This window comes from Dicentrarchus labrax, unplaced genomic scaffold (genome assembly GCF_905237075.1).
Source record: "Dicentrarchus labrax unplaced genomic scaffold, dlabrax2021, whole genome shotgun sequence".
Lineage (NCBI taxonomy): Eukaryota > Metazoa > Chordata > Actinopteri > Moronidae > Dicentrarchus > Dicentrarchus labrax.
This window is the reverse complement of record NW_026136704.1, coordinates 28,698,471-28,712,263: the sequence shown is the minus strand read 5'-3', so window position 1 is coordinate 28,712,263 and position 13,793 is coordinate 28,698,471. Positions and strand designations below refer to the sequence as shown.

Below are 13,793 nucleotides of genomic sequence, written 5' to 3'. Positions count from 1 at the left end.
ATCTTTGCACACTCCCACACTCCCTCCTTCTTTCATCTTCTCCCCACTACGGATAACTACAGTTCCCCAGAGAGCCCTGTGGAGGGCGCCGCTATACTCACCAGCTCATCATCATGCATAACGCTGACTCTCTCTGCACTGTAAACCACTTCTTTAACATCCAGAGACTCATCAATCACCTGTCAACACAGACAGGGGAGCCCAGGTTACACTCACCACAATGTGTGTGTGAGATCGTACGTGTGTGAGATAGATAGCGAGAGAAAGAGAGAGAGATAGGCAGGCGGAGAGCGAGAGGGTGTGAATGTGCAGCGAGGTAAACTGTAAGGATTATCTGTGTTTGGGTGATGATACACTTGGAGCTGTCTTGTACAAACTGGAAGGAGAGAGGGAGGGGGTTTGCAAGCATCAACAACAGACTCTTCTTCTAGGCACACAGTTAACATGTCTTTCTAAACAGACTGTCAGCCACTCATTACTGAGAGCTCTAATCTAAAGAAGAAGCACTTGTGAGTGGAAGTGGGCGTGTTCAGGAGGCAGAAACAAAATCTGCTGTTTTGTAGAGACAGAGCAGTCCAGAGTCTGTTTCTCACGATGACATAATCACGATTGACATTTTAAGGTGTCGCCACCGTTTGTTGTTTTCAACCTCTGATTGCTCTGCCCTAGGAGACTGAGAAGACATTTCCAAAAAGAAACATGCATGCACACAAAAACCTGCATGACTCATATTCACACACAAACAAATACGCAGTTGTGCATTCGGTGTTGGATTAGCATGCGGAACACGGCACACATTCAGCAGCCAAGCATCGTTTGAAAATCCATGAGGAGGAATGGTGTGTTTGGCAAAGAAAAGTAGCATGCGATGACTGCCGAACAAAGTGTGGAGTTGATCTGAATGAGGGTCGGTTGGCACAGGCCAAAGAGAGACACGCAAATAGCCCAGTGTGAGATAGTTGTAACTATGACAACATAGTTACTGGAATAATCTGACTCATTAAAAGCAGAACTTAAGAGAGCTATGTGAAAGCGCTGTACAGCATGTACTCATCAGTTTCAATCATTAGCACTATTTCCTTGGCCCGAGGTTGTGACAATAAAATGACACTGTCAAGACAGTTGTCTGATTCAGGATGTTTAATATGGAATACAATTTGGTATCTTTACACAGTTTCCTGCGTTTTTGCTTTAACAATGCTGCTCTCAGTTCATGTGTTGAGCGAGTTAGAAAAGTTAAACAGAACGATGAAGTGATAACGAAGTTCTTACCACATTGTCGCTGATCTTGGGTTTGCTGTTGATGATTCTCTCCTCGGCACCTATCAGACCGTCTAAACCAGACATAGCGGAGCCTGCAGGAGGTGAAGGAGCACAGTCAATAACAGCAGAGCAGCACAAACAAACAGACAAACAGGGATGGTGGTATTGATGGTGGACAGCTGCACATAGCTATCCAGCTCTTTTCCTCACAACTGTCGCCTCAGTCTCCTTAGTGCACTGGTGACAACAAAGCCCTTTCTTCCATTCAGCACAGTGTGAGCACTGTGAAGCCAACATGACATCGACCTTATTTTCTACAAAGGCCTTCTCAAAGTAGATTTTTGCATATAGTAGCTGTGATTTCTCTGTAAACATACAGTTACATGCATTGACTCTTTAAAGAGAAACCCCTCTGAACAGTTATGAGTCATCCTGACATTTCGTATCTCTCACTTCACGGTCAAAGCTCCGTATTACTGTACAAATCTACAAATCCTTCACATTCCCTTGAGATTTTAAAAGATGATATTTTGTTTTAAAGTCTTAGTAAGTGGCTAAGCTGAAAACTGGGCCACAGTGTCAAATATGCATGTTAGACTGATGGTTTTCAAATAGGCATAGGATCTATTAATATACACACACCAGATAGGCCATGAATAAATCAAGAACGGAGACGACAGAGAGTGAGCGAGGCAGTGATGGCAGGGTCCTGAACAATGTACAGCAGCGATGAGTCTGGTGTCGGCTTATTGTCTGCTGCTACTGCTGGTCAGCCAATGCCAAATGCTCAAGATTAGTACAACTGCCTTTGGATTAAGCGTGGAACAATGATGTGCGTTTACAAGCTTCACTTAGCAGAAGTGACGTCTGAAACTGGCATGTTATCAGATGGTACTGCAGGGTGCACACAGTGTTGCATTCAGCAACAATAACACACAGCACAATGGGAGTGACCTTTATGGGAGCAATGTGACCACTTATCTATGAGGATTTGAAAAACTATTGGTCTAATAATCGATTACTGTACTCCTCAAACGAAAAACAAACAAAAAAAACGCTTGTAGTCACATAAAAGCTGGGTTTAAAATAATGGAGAACATTGTATTTTTCACTATTCCCACATAATTTTAAGTTGTATAAATAAATGGAGAAAATAATGGACAGATTAATACATAATGAAAATAATCCTTCGTTGCAGCACAAGTAGATTGCAAGTAAAACACAAAATCAACAGTAAATACAGAGGGACAAAGTTCTATGGAAAAAGCGGGAGAGGTTGCGCATCTATTATCATATAATCAATATATAATTTAGATTCAACAATTAGTGGAAGGCGTCTCTGTGTTCACTGAGCAAGCTCACAAGGTTCAGCCCAGATCAGGTGATGTAACCATGTCCCTGTTTCAAGTCTTGGAGGACAAATTGGGCCAATTTAGACTGGGCTGTGGGTCAGCAGCGGAAACACTGAGCCTCAGACAGGGCCACTAAATCACACAGCTCCTATCCGGAAGAGGGGAATGAGTGTGTGGGTGGGGGAATAATTAAGCAAGGTGCTTTGACAAACTGACATACTGAGGACGGGATGACAGCAAACACATGACTGAAGAGTCTCCCTGAAAGAGGGGAGCTGGCTGCGACCTATCTCTACCAGAAAAAGACTTAAAAGGCACTTTGCTATTCAGCATGAGGTGATAATCCTAGCATGATGAAAAGCATAAGAGCAACATAAATCCCACCACGCAGCCCATGTGAGTCATCAAAAAAAGTTAAAAATTAACCACCAGATGGCTTCTGATGAAATAGAAATGGTGGGAGAGATAGCATCCCATATTGCACCAAGGGAAAGGAGAACAGTGGAACAAAATAGTAGATGGGAATGGCTGGGGAGATGAGGGGAGGGGGGGGGCAGAAAAACAAGACGCAACAGAGGCACCAACCTTTCTTGAAGGCACGTGGGGAGTCTGATAGATCGCCTTGGCATTAGAAATGAGCAACAAAAAAGAAAAAACAGAAAGGGGGAAGGAGAGAAGAGAGAAAACTTAGGTGAGAAGAGAAAAGGCAGGATTATCAAGCTGTGTTAATTGATTAGGAAAAGAATCCAGCAGGAAAGAGTCCGAAAATAAATTCGAGACATGACCAAACTCAAAAAAGGGAGCCATTTCAAAACTGGCTAGCTCTGTCTAAGCCCTCGGGGGTGTTGGCATGTATATTAAATGTTCCTTGGGGATTTACTTGTAATTTGCCTTCCATCTTGCTGGAAGTGTTCCATCCATCACTTTTTTCTCTCCTTGAGGATTCAATCTTTTGTTTGGCACAAATGTGACAAAGAACAGAACCATAACTGCTCATTTTCCCCCCTAAGCTTTTGGCTCCGGCTCAGTACCAAAGCCTGAGGCTTTGCGCATTTATCTGAACTTCAGTAGTGCTGTGTTGAAGGCTTGGCCACAGGGAACTGTGCAGGCACAGATAAGTCCAAACCCATGGCTCCACAGCACATTTGCATCGGCATAAAACACATTGTAAACCTATTCTCCCTCACTGTGCAACAGTTCTGGCGTGCTTCGTCACCAATGTCCTTCAGAAAGACTCGTGTATGGCCTATTGTTCTCCACACAGCCACAGTGTTGTTCATGATGCTGCATGTGACTGCGTCTAAGGTCTGCAGCTGCTCACCCTCTGGCTCCGAATGGGACCCCAAGGATGTGACCTGGAAGGGCCGGTAGGGTTTGCCCTCAGACACAGGGACTTCCACACTCTCCTCTGACGAGACGGTGACATCTGGCTGTGATTCAGAGATAGATGACAGAAACTGGTCCATGTCAGCCTTCTGCTCCTGGAGTAGCTCGTCTGCAGAAAGGTACAAATGACAAACTATTAGACGACCTGGCACGTGCTAACACCTGTCAACCTGGGACATGGCAGCAGTGTGCAAAATGAGAGTTTCACCAATTACTGTTAACATTCTTTTTCAAATAGAGCTGCTGCAAGAGAGGGGTCTGTTCCCATTTCTGCTAACTACCAATTAGTATTTTTCTGAAAGCTATTTTCTGTGTAAATCTGCACATCTCCCAACAGGATGCTGCATGGTGAAAGCTGTGACCCAGTTCTGTCACTGCACCCGCTCCACTTTAATCTGTGCTGCAACACCATGCTATGGTTTCTTTAATGAACCAAAGGAAACAAAAGAAAATAATAAAATGTGCTGGACAATGCCTGTCTTAAATTGTACCACTGGAGATGAAGACATCCTAAATACAGTTTCCAGCTTTAGATCTAACTGTTAAAACAAGAGCTGAGACCTTTAAAAACAGAAAGTAGAAGCTGTATTGAATTCCCCTCTACAAATTCATACTGAGAAAAAGAAGACAATTCTCTCTGTCTCTGATAATTGGTTTACAGACAGCGCTAAAGCCTGTCTACTGGTCTCCTCCTATATTTGTGTTTCCCTTCGCACAAAGACAAAGCTCTCTGTTTTTGTCTGTTTGCACCAGATATAAGAAAACAAATTCGCAGAGGGCCAGAGGAAATGTGATGCATTGGCTTTATCTGTCTGCCACATGTATGAATTCCATCACTGTTTTCATTTCACTTCATTCTTATTACAGCCCGCCGTCTCCCTCCTCCAAGCTGCCCGGGGGCTCTTCGACAGAACACGACTCACCAATTTCATCCTGAATCTCGTCGGCCACGTAAGGTACTTTGTAGAGCAGAGACAGACTCTGGTTCATCCTCTCATCAATCACGCGCAGGTGGGTCATCACCTGGTGTCGGAAAAACAGACAAACAGGGCGTCATGTAAGCAGAAGTGAAACGATGGGTTTAATTGCTTGGATCTTGGATAAAAGGGACAGAATAGAGGACAAAATAATTAAGATTTTTATGTACAATGTTAACAATTACATCCAGGACGGCAGTTATTGATATTATTTATTAATGGATTCATTGTTTAGTCTATGAAACACTGCAGAACACAATGGAATTATGTTTCTAATGATATAAGATAGTGAAAAGCTGGAAACACTCATATTGGAGAGCTGGGATTTAAAATAAATAAATACTTGAAACGATAAATCATTCATTAAAATGGTTGTAGAATCATTTAATGGCATATGACAAATCCATTAATTCAATAATCGTTTCAACACTAATCCAGTGACAACTAATTACAGAGTGATTTGCCAACTATTAGTATAAAATGTTCATCCCAACAGTATCTATTTAAAAGCTAACATTAATGAACCAGAAAATACACACTTATCCCCGAAAATCCTCCCCGAAAATCTCTTGAGTTTATTGTCACTAAAGTTTTGACACCTAAAAGCATCATAGATTACTATTTTGGCTTTCCTGTTTGGAGATTTTGCACAGAAGAGCTATGTACAGCGGGTAAAACAAAGTGGTGCGGGGAGATAATTCATGTAAGAAGATTAAAATTCCTCTTCAGAAGCAGGTGTCAGCTGGAAGAGAACATACAAACCAAACAAAAAGATGAAGACGAAGGCAGGAAAATGAAGAATACATGAGATAAAGATGAAGAGTTTGTACAAAATGGAAAAAACTACGAATTTGTCTTTTTTTGTGTGTGTGTTTTTGCTTTTGATTAATTGGTACAACCAAGAAACAGACTTTAAAATGTCATGAAATGTAATAAATGGCTAAACAGAAGAAATTTCAGGACTGCCAGCGAGCTGTTCTCTCATAAATGTTCTGAGGGGAAAGACATTCGTTCATGTTCCTAAAATTTAAACAGAACTGTCACAGAAATGGCGGAAATGCGCTTTCTGGTAGAGAACATATTTTCTTAAGATGAACTCAGACTCGCTCACAGCCAGCCAACTTGCAGACATAAAACAAGTTGCTGCACGTAATATTCAAATCAGTTTTGACGCTCTGAACTAACTTGACAGGATCTACTGCCTGTCAGCCCCAATGATCACCACTGTATCGCAGTTTGGGTAGGAAAACAAACTCTTTTGATCGAACGGATGCAAAAACTTTTCCAAAAAATTCAGTCACTTTCACTGTTTCTACCAGCAATATGATGTTTAAAGAGTAGAGATATTTCCACAACTCCGCTGCCAAAGTGGTTGGCAGAATATAAAAAGCTACTGACAAAGCCGACCAGCTCTTGGCAGGTAACTGGTGTTTATTTCCCACTATGATGATTGACTGTTTTAATCTTCCAACACATGGCTGCAGTGCACCAGAGCAAGCAACAGATGGCAATAATGCACCTTTCCCATTAAAGGCACGCTGCAGCCCTCCTGGCACCTTCCTGTCGATGTTTGACAAACAATCCTCATTATGAAGATTACATGTCCCAGTGTCGGAGTACATATTTCAATGCATCAAGCAACCTCTTCTAAGCCTGACAGGTGAGGCTTTTATAGAAAGAGAAATAATCTTGATCCCAGAAAGTCACATAACACAGTTATATAAAGCCCAGCAAGCCTTCTGTTTACAAAGGATTCTTTTATAATGCACTTCTAAGTCACATATCAAATCCACAAACAAGGGGAGTTGCAAAAACCGAAAATACAGACATGGACTTGGCTGAGTGAAGAAACACACAGGAACTAGCCTTGACAAATAAACACTGTGAGAGCACAACAATACAGATTGGCTACCCATGACTGAGCACAGAGGCTCGCCGCCTCCCAGATATCACAATTCATCTAAATAGTAACCCTCCGGTCCTTTCCCCCCTCCCCTTCCTCACTATGTTGTTTCATCCATTCGCTGTGTTATCTGTAATGGTGGAGGATAACTATAAATGGTGTCGAAGGGCACTGACACACGCAGGCGAGTACATCTAACAGAGGAGCTTCCAGCCAAATCCCTGTGCAGCGGCTCAGAGTCCAGCATTACACAAGACCTGCGCAATGTTAATCTTCGGCTGAGGCTTAAGTGAATGAAACTACCGCCCTCCCTCCGTCAAACAAGCCTACTCACTCCTCTTGGGCTTCAACTCAGAGAAACACACTCTTTCTACCTCCTACACACTTAGAAACAGGGCAGATAGGAGCAGGCTGAGACATCATTATCTCTCCCCTGTCTGAGCAGGAATAGGAGGAGTGTGAGATCTTGGAGTGGCTCGGCATGAGGTTTCAGATTTACTGACACAGCCTCTAATACAGTACGTCTTCATTGCCGAAACCAGATCAGGAAGGATGCAAAACCTGAAAGCGTTGGCAGGTACCAATTAACCAAATGGAACTATACAGACCTGATGAAATAGAGTATATATATCTTTATATATATTTGCTAGTTCCAGCATCTCAGATTTGATGTTTTTTTCTCTTTTACATCATTGTAAATTAAATATTTTGTGTATTTTTGAGTTTTTGACTCTTAAATGGACCAAAAAAAAATAAAGATATCACCTTGGACCTCAGGCATATTGTTTTCAAATCCAGTGATCATCAGGTTTAAAGAAACTGACCTGTGACTTCATCTGAGCGGCCTTCTCAGGATCCACAGCCAGGACGTGCTGGTAGTGGCGGATGGTGTGCTGGCGGTCCTTGTTCTCGGCGCGGACGTACCTTCTCAGGGCTTGCAGGATGCGGTGGGGCTGAGCAGAGACAGGGAGTGGGAAGAAGAGGGGTGGATGAGAGAGTTGTGGTGGTAAAACACTGCCTCATAACCATCTCTGTGTAATATAATTGGATCAGTATGATGCAATATCCCTGTCTTGTGTGGATGTAAGGGACATGACAGCAATTTCTTCTCTGGAGACCATCAATCAAGTGTACTTCTCTTCTAATTTTATAGAAATCAATGAAATTATTTTTGAAAGTGGTGTCTATTGTTCTCATCTCTTTTCATTTTTTTCAGATTGAATCAGATTCATGAACAAAAGTATGAGCATTTAAATATACTTAAAATACCAAAGGTATTATATTATATATATTATATTGTTATAATAATAGCATTATTGGATTATAATCATTGATAGATTAAAGTATGTATCACTTTAATGCTGGTAAAGGTGGGGCTAATTTTAATCACTTTATATACTGTCATTTATATCAATAGAACATATTTTATTTGTTGATAATATTTTGTATAATAATCTGAATATGTAAAGTAACTAGTAACTAAAGTTAGCCAAATAAAGTAGTGGAGTAAAGCGTACAATATTTCCCTATGAAATGTAGTGGAGTGGTATAAAGTAACATACAATGAAATGATTTAATAGTTAATTAATAAATTAAGGGTTAGGGTGACTACAAATAACTCAAAATTGTAATCAAGTACATTACTTTCCACTTTCCAATGAAATAGTATGACCAAACCCATTCAGGGGTGAGCTTTCCATTCCCATAAACAGACTTAGAGGTAAAGCTCACATTGAAAAATAACACCTTCACATATCTGAGCAGAAGGATGACAAGTTGTTGTCAAATGTGAGATGTAAAAAAAAATCTATTGCATATAATATGACATAAAATCTTCTGCAGCAGCTACTGAAATAGCATCACACCACAGATGATGCAATTACCAATTTTGGAAGTGTAACTGAAGCAGGATCAGAAATCACTGCGCTCTCAAGTAAACATTCTTACATTTGAAATGAGTACAGAATAGAAATATTTAATTTGTTCCTTTTTGGGTAACAAGCCCAACACAGGTGGTTGGAGTGACGACCAGCACCTTGTAACCGAGTGCACCTTGAACTGTGTGCTGCCAAAAGGATCAAAAGACTATTAGATAAGAGGAATTTGAAAAACACGACACAGGGATTATAGCTGTAGGTTCAAATGTGATTGACTTTGTGCTCATGGAGGATTTTAGGATGTGTGTGGGGTTTTTTTTTGGCTGCAGTAATCCATTCTCGCCATGATGAATTGCAAGTTGGCAGAGGGTCTTTTGACAGAATATGACGTTAGCCACAGGCCGTAAGTAGTGTAAGGTTCAGTGTTGTGTGTGTGTGTGTGTGTGTGTGTGTGTGTGAATGTGTTTGCACATTGACCGAGGGGAGGAAAAAGCAATAGACAGATGGAGAGAGCTGAGGATAAAAGATGCTCTCAGAGGCCGGTGTGTGGTCTTTACCCTGGGGGGGTCGGCCTGCAGGGCAGCCAGGTAGTTCTCCAGGGCCAGACGGCGCCGGTCATTCAGCATGGCCTCCACACGGGCGAGGTGAGTCTCCACCAGCTGCTGCTTCTCACTGGCTGCCTCCTCTTCCAAGGACTCCACCATGGCTTGGAAGTGCTGTAAACAAAATCATAAACATATATAAATATGTATATACACCTTAAGCTGTACGGCAAAACAAAGCTCTTTCAACATTTACTTAAAAAGTAGGAACAAAAACCTCTCGGTTTCACTCATGCGCCTCTCAGGCTCGTCAAGAGAGTTAGGGACTCATTTAGAAGTCTCCCCATTCAGACAGTGCCCTAATTTAGCCTTAGAGTGATAAAGATAGAGCAGCCGGGGAAAAGGGATCTTTAATGGCACAGGGAGCGAGGGACCCAGGGCCTGTAAGTCATCATATCTCACCAAAACAAAGAGACAAAGGCAGGACTCCCAGGGGGGAAGGATCAGTATCTTACCTGGATCAATGTCTGCCTCTCAGCCTTGGGCAGGTTCTTAGCCTGGCGATCAGCCTCTTCCCACTCTTTTCTTACCTAAAGTGAGAGAGACACAGAGAGGAAGGAAATGAAGCGAGATGGAAGGTGGTCCTCTTGCACCTGTTCACTCAGAGTGAGCCAGACAATTGCCAACAGTAATTTTTGTAAAAGCAGATGGGGTTGGAAGGATCAACACCTGTAATTGCATGAAGGTAAGAGACACTTCAAGTATGACCTTGCTCCTTTCCATATTCTTGCCTTCACATGTTCAAATATTAAGAGTACTTAGAATAGCCAGCCGACTTGCACATTTTCTGGCCCTGAATTCCCTCAGGCAGCAGCTACACTCAGCTGCTCCCCAACAAGCTTAAGGGCTTAATTTCTAAACTTAAACTACAAAAATATTATACTTGTTTCTTATTTGAGTTCTTTAAAAAAAAGAAGCAAAATAGGTCACAAACTGCATCACAGATACTGATGAATCAGGGATGCACAGTTATTATCGAGGAAGATAAATTATGGGTCTATAATAGTAATAATTTACTTTGAATTCGTATGCAAAGCAATTGATAGGCTTTAACATCTATAAAAAGCCAGGTATTTTTAATGTTTTTTTTACTAGAAAAAATAAAAGAACATTTAAAGAGTGACAGCTTTTTCTGTTGTTAACTACAATGTACATAAAACTACAGGTTATGGACTAAAATATAAAAATGTCAGAGTACAACAGCTTTCACCACATGACTGCCCTCTATTAAAAGAGTAAATGTTCTATTGATTGTGTAAATGTAATGTTTATCAAGATGCGATATTCTGTGATAATACTAATGCTTTTATTTTGTTGTTTTTGGCTCAACAGGCAGTTACTAAGCAAACACTGCAGGCAAAACACATCATGTTAGAAGGAAGAAAATTCTCCATCTGGAAAATTATTCTTTAATCAGCTGGTATTGATACGTTTAATTTATTCATATTGGGCAATTAAGCAGAAAAAAGTCTTTTTGCCTCTGTAATTAGGGAAGTGGTGTCCTAGCTTGACATGGTAACTCACCCTTTCCATGCGGTTGCGGTGCCTGATCTCCAGCTGCTCCTTGGCCCTCTGGAAGCGACTGTGCTCCTTGTCGTCGGCCGGGGTCTCGAAGTAGATGTCAACATCATCGGTGGGCTGGGGTGTCGGCGGCATGGCTGCAAATTCAGAAGCAGATGGGTGAGTGGACGGGGCTGCACACTGACAACCAGGCAGACAGACAGAGAAACAGATAGACAGGCAGACCAGGCTGATCCAGGAAGACATACAGTAGGTAGGCAGGAAGACAAAGACAGACCGACAACTGGGCACAGAGAAAGAGAGAGAGAGAGTTGAAAGTGGAATGCAGATTGAAGTTGGACAAAAATCCTCACAGAAGCACTCCTATCATTGGCGTTCTTCCACCCTCAGTAACTCGGATAAATTTAAAAGAATCTGACAGTCTTTCCTTTTGAATTCCTTTCATCTTCCCATCGGCTTTCTGCTGACAGGTCGCATCTCCAACACTAATGGAAATATCTCTGTGTTTGACGGCTGGGTCATCTGGGGCGATGCCAGAGGGCTCTGTTCTGGGTTCCTCGCTATATAGTCACGCAGGACTCACTCCTTGCACCGCTGTAAGTCGCAAAAAACAACAATGCTCCGGGCTCGCAAACAGGAAGACACCTCATCGCTTCATCTCACCCTCAAAAACAGGAGGCACAAGGGGTTAACGGATAAACACGTGGTTTCTGCTTTGAACTTTACTGCTTCAGCTCCTAAAATGATTTTATTTCTCTTTTCTGGTTATGGCTATGAATTGGGTTTGAACTGATGGAAAGTGAGTCATTGTGAGGTGCAAAAAAGTAAAATAAAAAAAAGTGCTTGCTGACGTGCTTGTGGGGGTTCTAGTAAAAATAGTGGCAGTGCTCTGTGAGCAGACAGACAGATTGTTTACAGGCAGACAGACAGATTGTAGGCAGGCAGACAGACAGAAACATGAACAAATGGCAGGAGTGAACAGCAGGCAGGCAAACAAAGAAGGAAGAAAACTCTGGAAAGTGTGTTTGAAGTCGAACACATCGAACACTAAAGTAAGAAAGGATTAGAATGATGTGTTTTTTTATTTGGTATTTTTTACTTGAATTTAAATTTTACTTTTGTTTCCCAATTAAAAATGTACTTTAAAGGTCTTGACCTGTTATACCAGTTGAGCAGGATATTATTTAAAATACTAGTTCCAATATGATACCTGAGTATTGGTACCAAAACCAAAATAATACTTTTTTCATGCATTTATTTGAGTAAAATAAACATATTTTTCTGCAAATTCTTTATTTATTAAAAGAAGCTTAATTCCTCAACAGGTCAACTTTGTCTAAACACGGGCAGCTGAACAAGAAACTGGCCTTAAAAAATTACAGTTGGCAAAATTATGATTAAGACAACAAGAGTAAGTTTTGAGCAGGCATTAAATGTCAGCTTTCCACATTTTGCAGTTTTCCAATATTTGTGCTACAGACACATTTCTGTTGTTGGCAATAAAGTATTGAGTTTCGATTCCCTCAGTGACAATGTGCAGGAAGTACACAGACTAATCAATGTTTGATTACCGGAGTGAACAGAGTGTTCTCTGAAATATAGATATCTCTGTGGATGCAGTTAGTGTCCAATGTTTTACTTAAATAATAATAATCGTTAATTAGGAAATAAAACCTAATATAAGCTTAATTTATTTCCGTCTCATATGGTTAATATTGAAAACTTCAATAGTTCCAATTTAGTAGAGCATTAACCAAAACTAATGAACCAGTGTGTGCCATAAATAAAAAAACATTAAGATCTAATTTGTCATTACAAATAGCCTATTTATTAGTGAAGAACTGGATGCAAAGAGACGTTTTATTCAGTGAAACAGTGCTGAAATTAAAATTGATGAATCTATTGACAGAAAATGAATCAGTAAAAATACAAAATGCTGCTTCCATTGGCTTTAATGCGATGATTTGATATTTGATTTAAATTAAAAAGCTTATTTTGAACTGTTGCCTTGACAAAACAGGCAATCTGAGCATATGGCTCTAGGAATTTGTGATGAATAGTTTTTTTAACATATTTTCCAGCCTAAAGGATTAATTAAAAAAAGAATTGCCACACTATAATATTTAAAATAATCATTAGTTGCAGCACCGGGTATATCAGTGTAACAATAAAACAAAAGAGAAAGATGTCGAGTGGATTCAGTTGTTGTGATTGTCGCGGTGGAGGGAGGTGGCATGGTAACAACAGCTGTAGTGATTTGATGAGTGGCAGCTGAAGAGTGCCGAACAGGTGTTCTGCTTTTAGAAGTCAGGGACAGACTATGTTATCCTAAAGTGTTTTCAGCTGAGAGTCTGCAGCAAAGACACAAACAGAAAGAGAGAGGAGGAGGAGGGGTGTGTGTTTTCAAACCGGCCTCTGTCAGGTGGGACTTACTCAGGCGCTTGCACACGGCCATGCAGTACTCCTCTGAGTCGAAATTGTTGCGGTTGCCGGCACAGCCCCCGTATATGAAGCGCACACACTTCCTCTGGCTCAAGTCGAAGTGCCAGCGGGGCATGGAGGCACGGCAGGGGCCGGTCTCAGCCTCCAGGGTGCACACCGCTGCCAGGGGACAGCTTGTTAGATCATCCGGCCACTAGGGGCAGCACTTAATTCCAGTCTCAATAACAAAAAACTACCATCAAACTACTGCTACATCCACACAAATATAACTAAACAAAAACAAATCAATAAATATACTGTAAAAGCTCGATTCTGTACATGATGAGCAGGGTTTAACAGCGGTTTGGCAACAAGTAAGGCAGGATGATTTGTCCTTGTACTCTGATAAAGCAGAACAGTACATCACAGTGTCTGCTGTGAGCTGAAGAAAAGGGCATCTGCTGATGCATACACTTATCTAATTACAGTCT

The 13,793-nt window shown here is 41.3% G+C and overlaps 1 protein-coding gene across 5 annotated transcripts in view; it reads right to left on the bottom strand.

The window, feature by feature from the left end:
• aplp2 (amyloid beta (A4) precursor-like protein 2) overlaps nucleotides 1-13,793 on the bottom strand; it is a 53,829-nt gene that overhangs the window by 3,971 nt on the left and 36,065 nt on the right. Inside the window, exons 7-16 of one of the 5 annotated variants that reach the window (XM_051397062.1) lie at nucleotides 13,315-13,482; nucleotides 10,885-11,018; nucleotides 9,816-9,890; nucleotides 9,316-9,474; nucleotides 7,706-7,834; nucleotides 4,925-5,024; nucleotides 3,937-4,110; nucleotides 3,201-3,236; nucleotides 1,273-1,355; nucleotides 102-179 (exon numbers count right to left, since the gene is read on the bottom strand). In XM_051397062.1, coding sequence (XP_051253022.1) covers nucleotides 102-179; nucleotides 1,273-1,355; nucleotides 3,201-3,236; nucleotides 3,937-4,110; nucleotides 4,925-5,024; nucleotides 7,706-7,834; nucleotides 9,316-9,474; nucleotides 9,816-9,890; nucleotides 10,885-11,018; nucleotides 13,315-13,482 — 1,136 coding nt within the window. The remainder of the gene's footprint in view (nucleotides 1-101; nucleotides 180-1,272; nucleotides 1,356-3,200; nucleotides 3,237-3,936; nucleotides 4,111-4,924; nucleotides 5,025-7,705; nucleotides 7,835-9,315; nucleotides 9,475-9,815; nucleotides 9,891-10,884; nucleotides 11,019-13,314; nucleotides 13,483-13,793) is intronic. The other 4 variants (XM_051397064.1, XM_051397066.1, XM_051397063.1 and 1 more) reach the window with 4 other exon arrangements.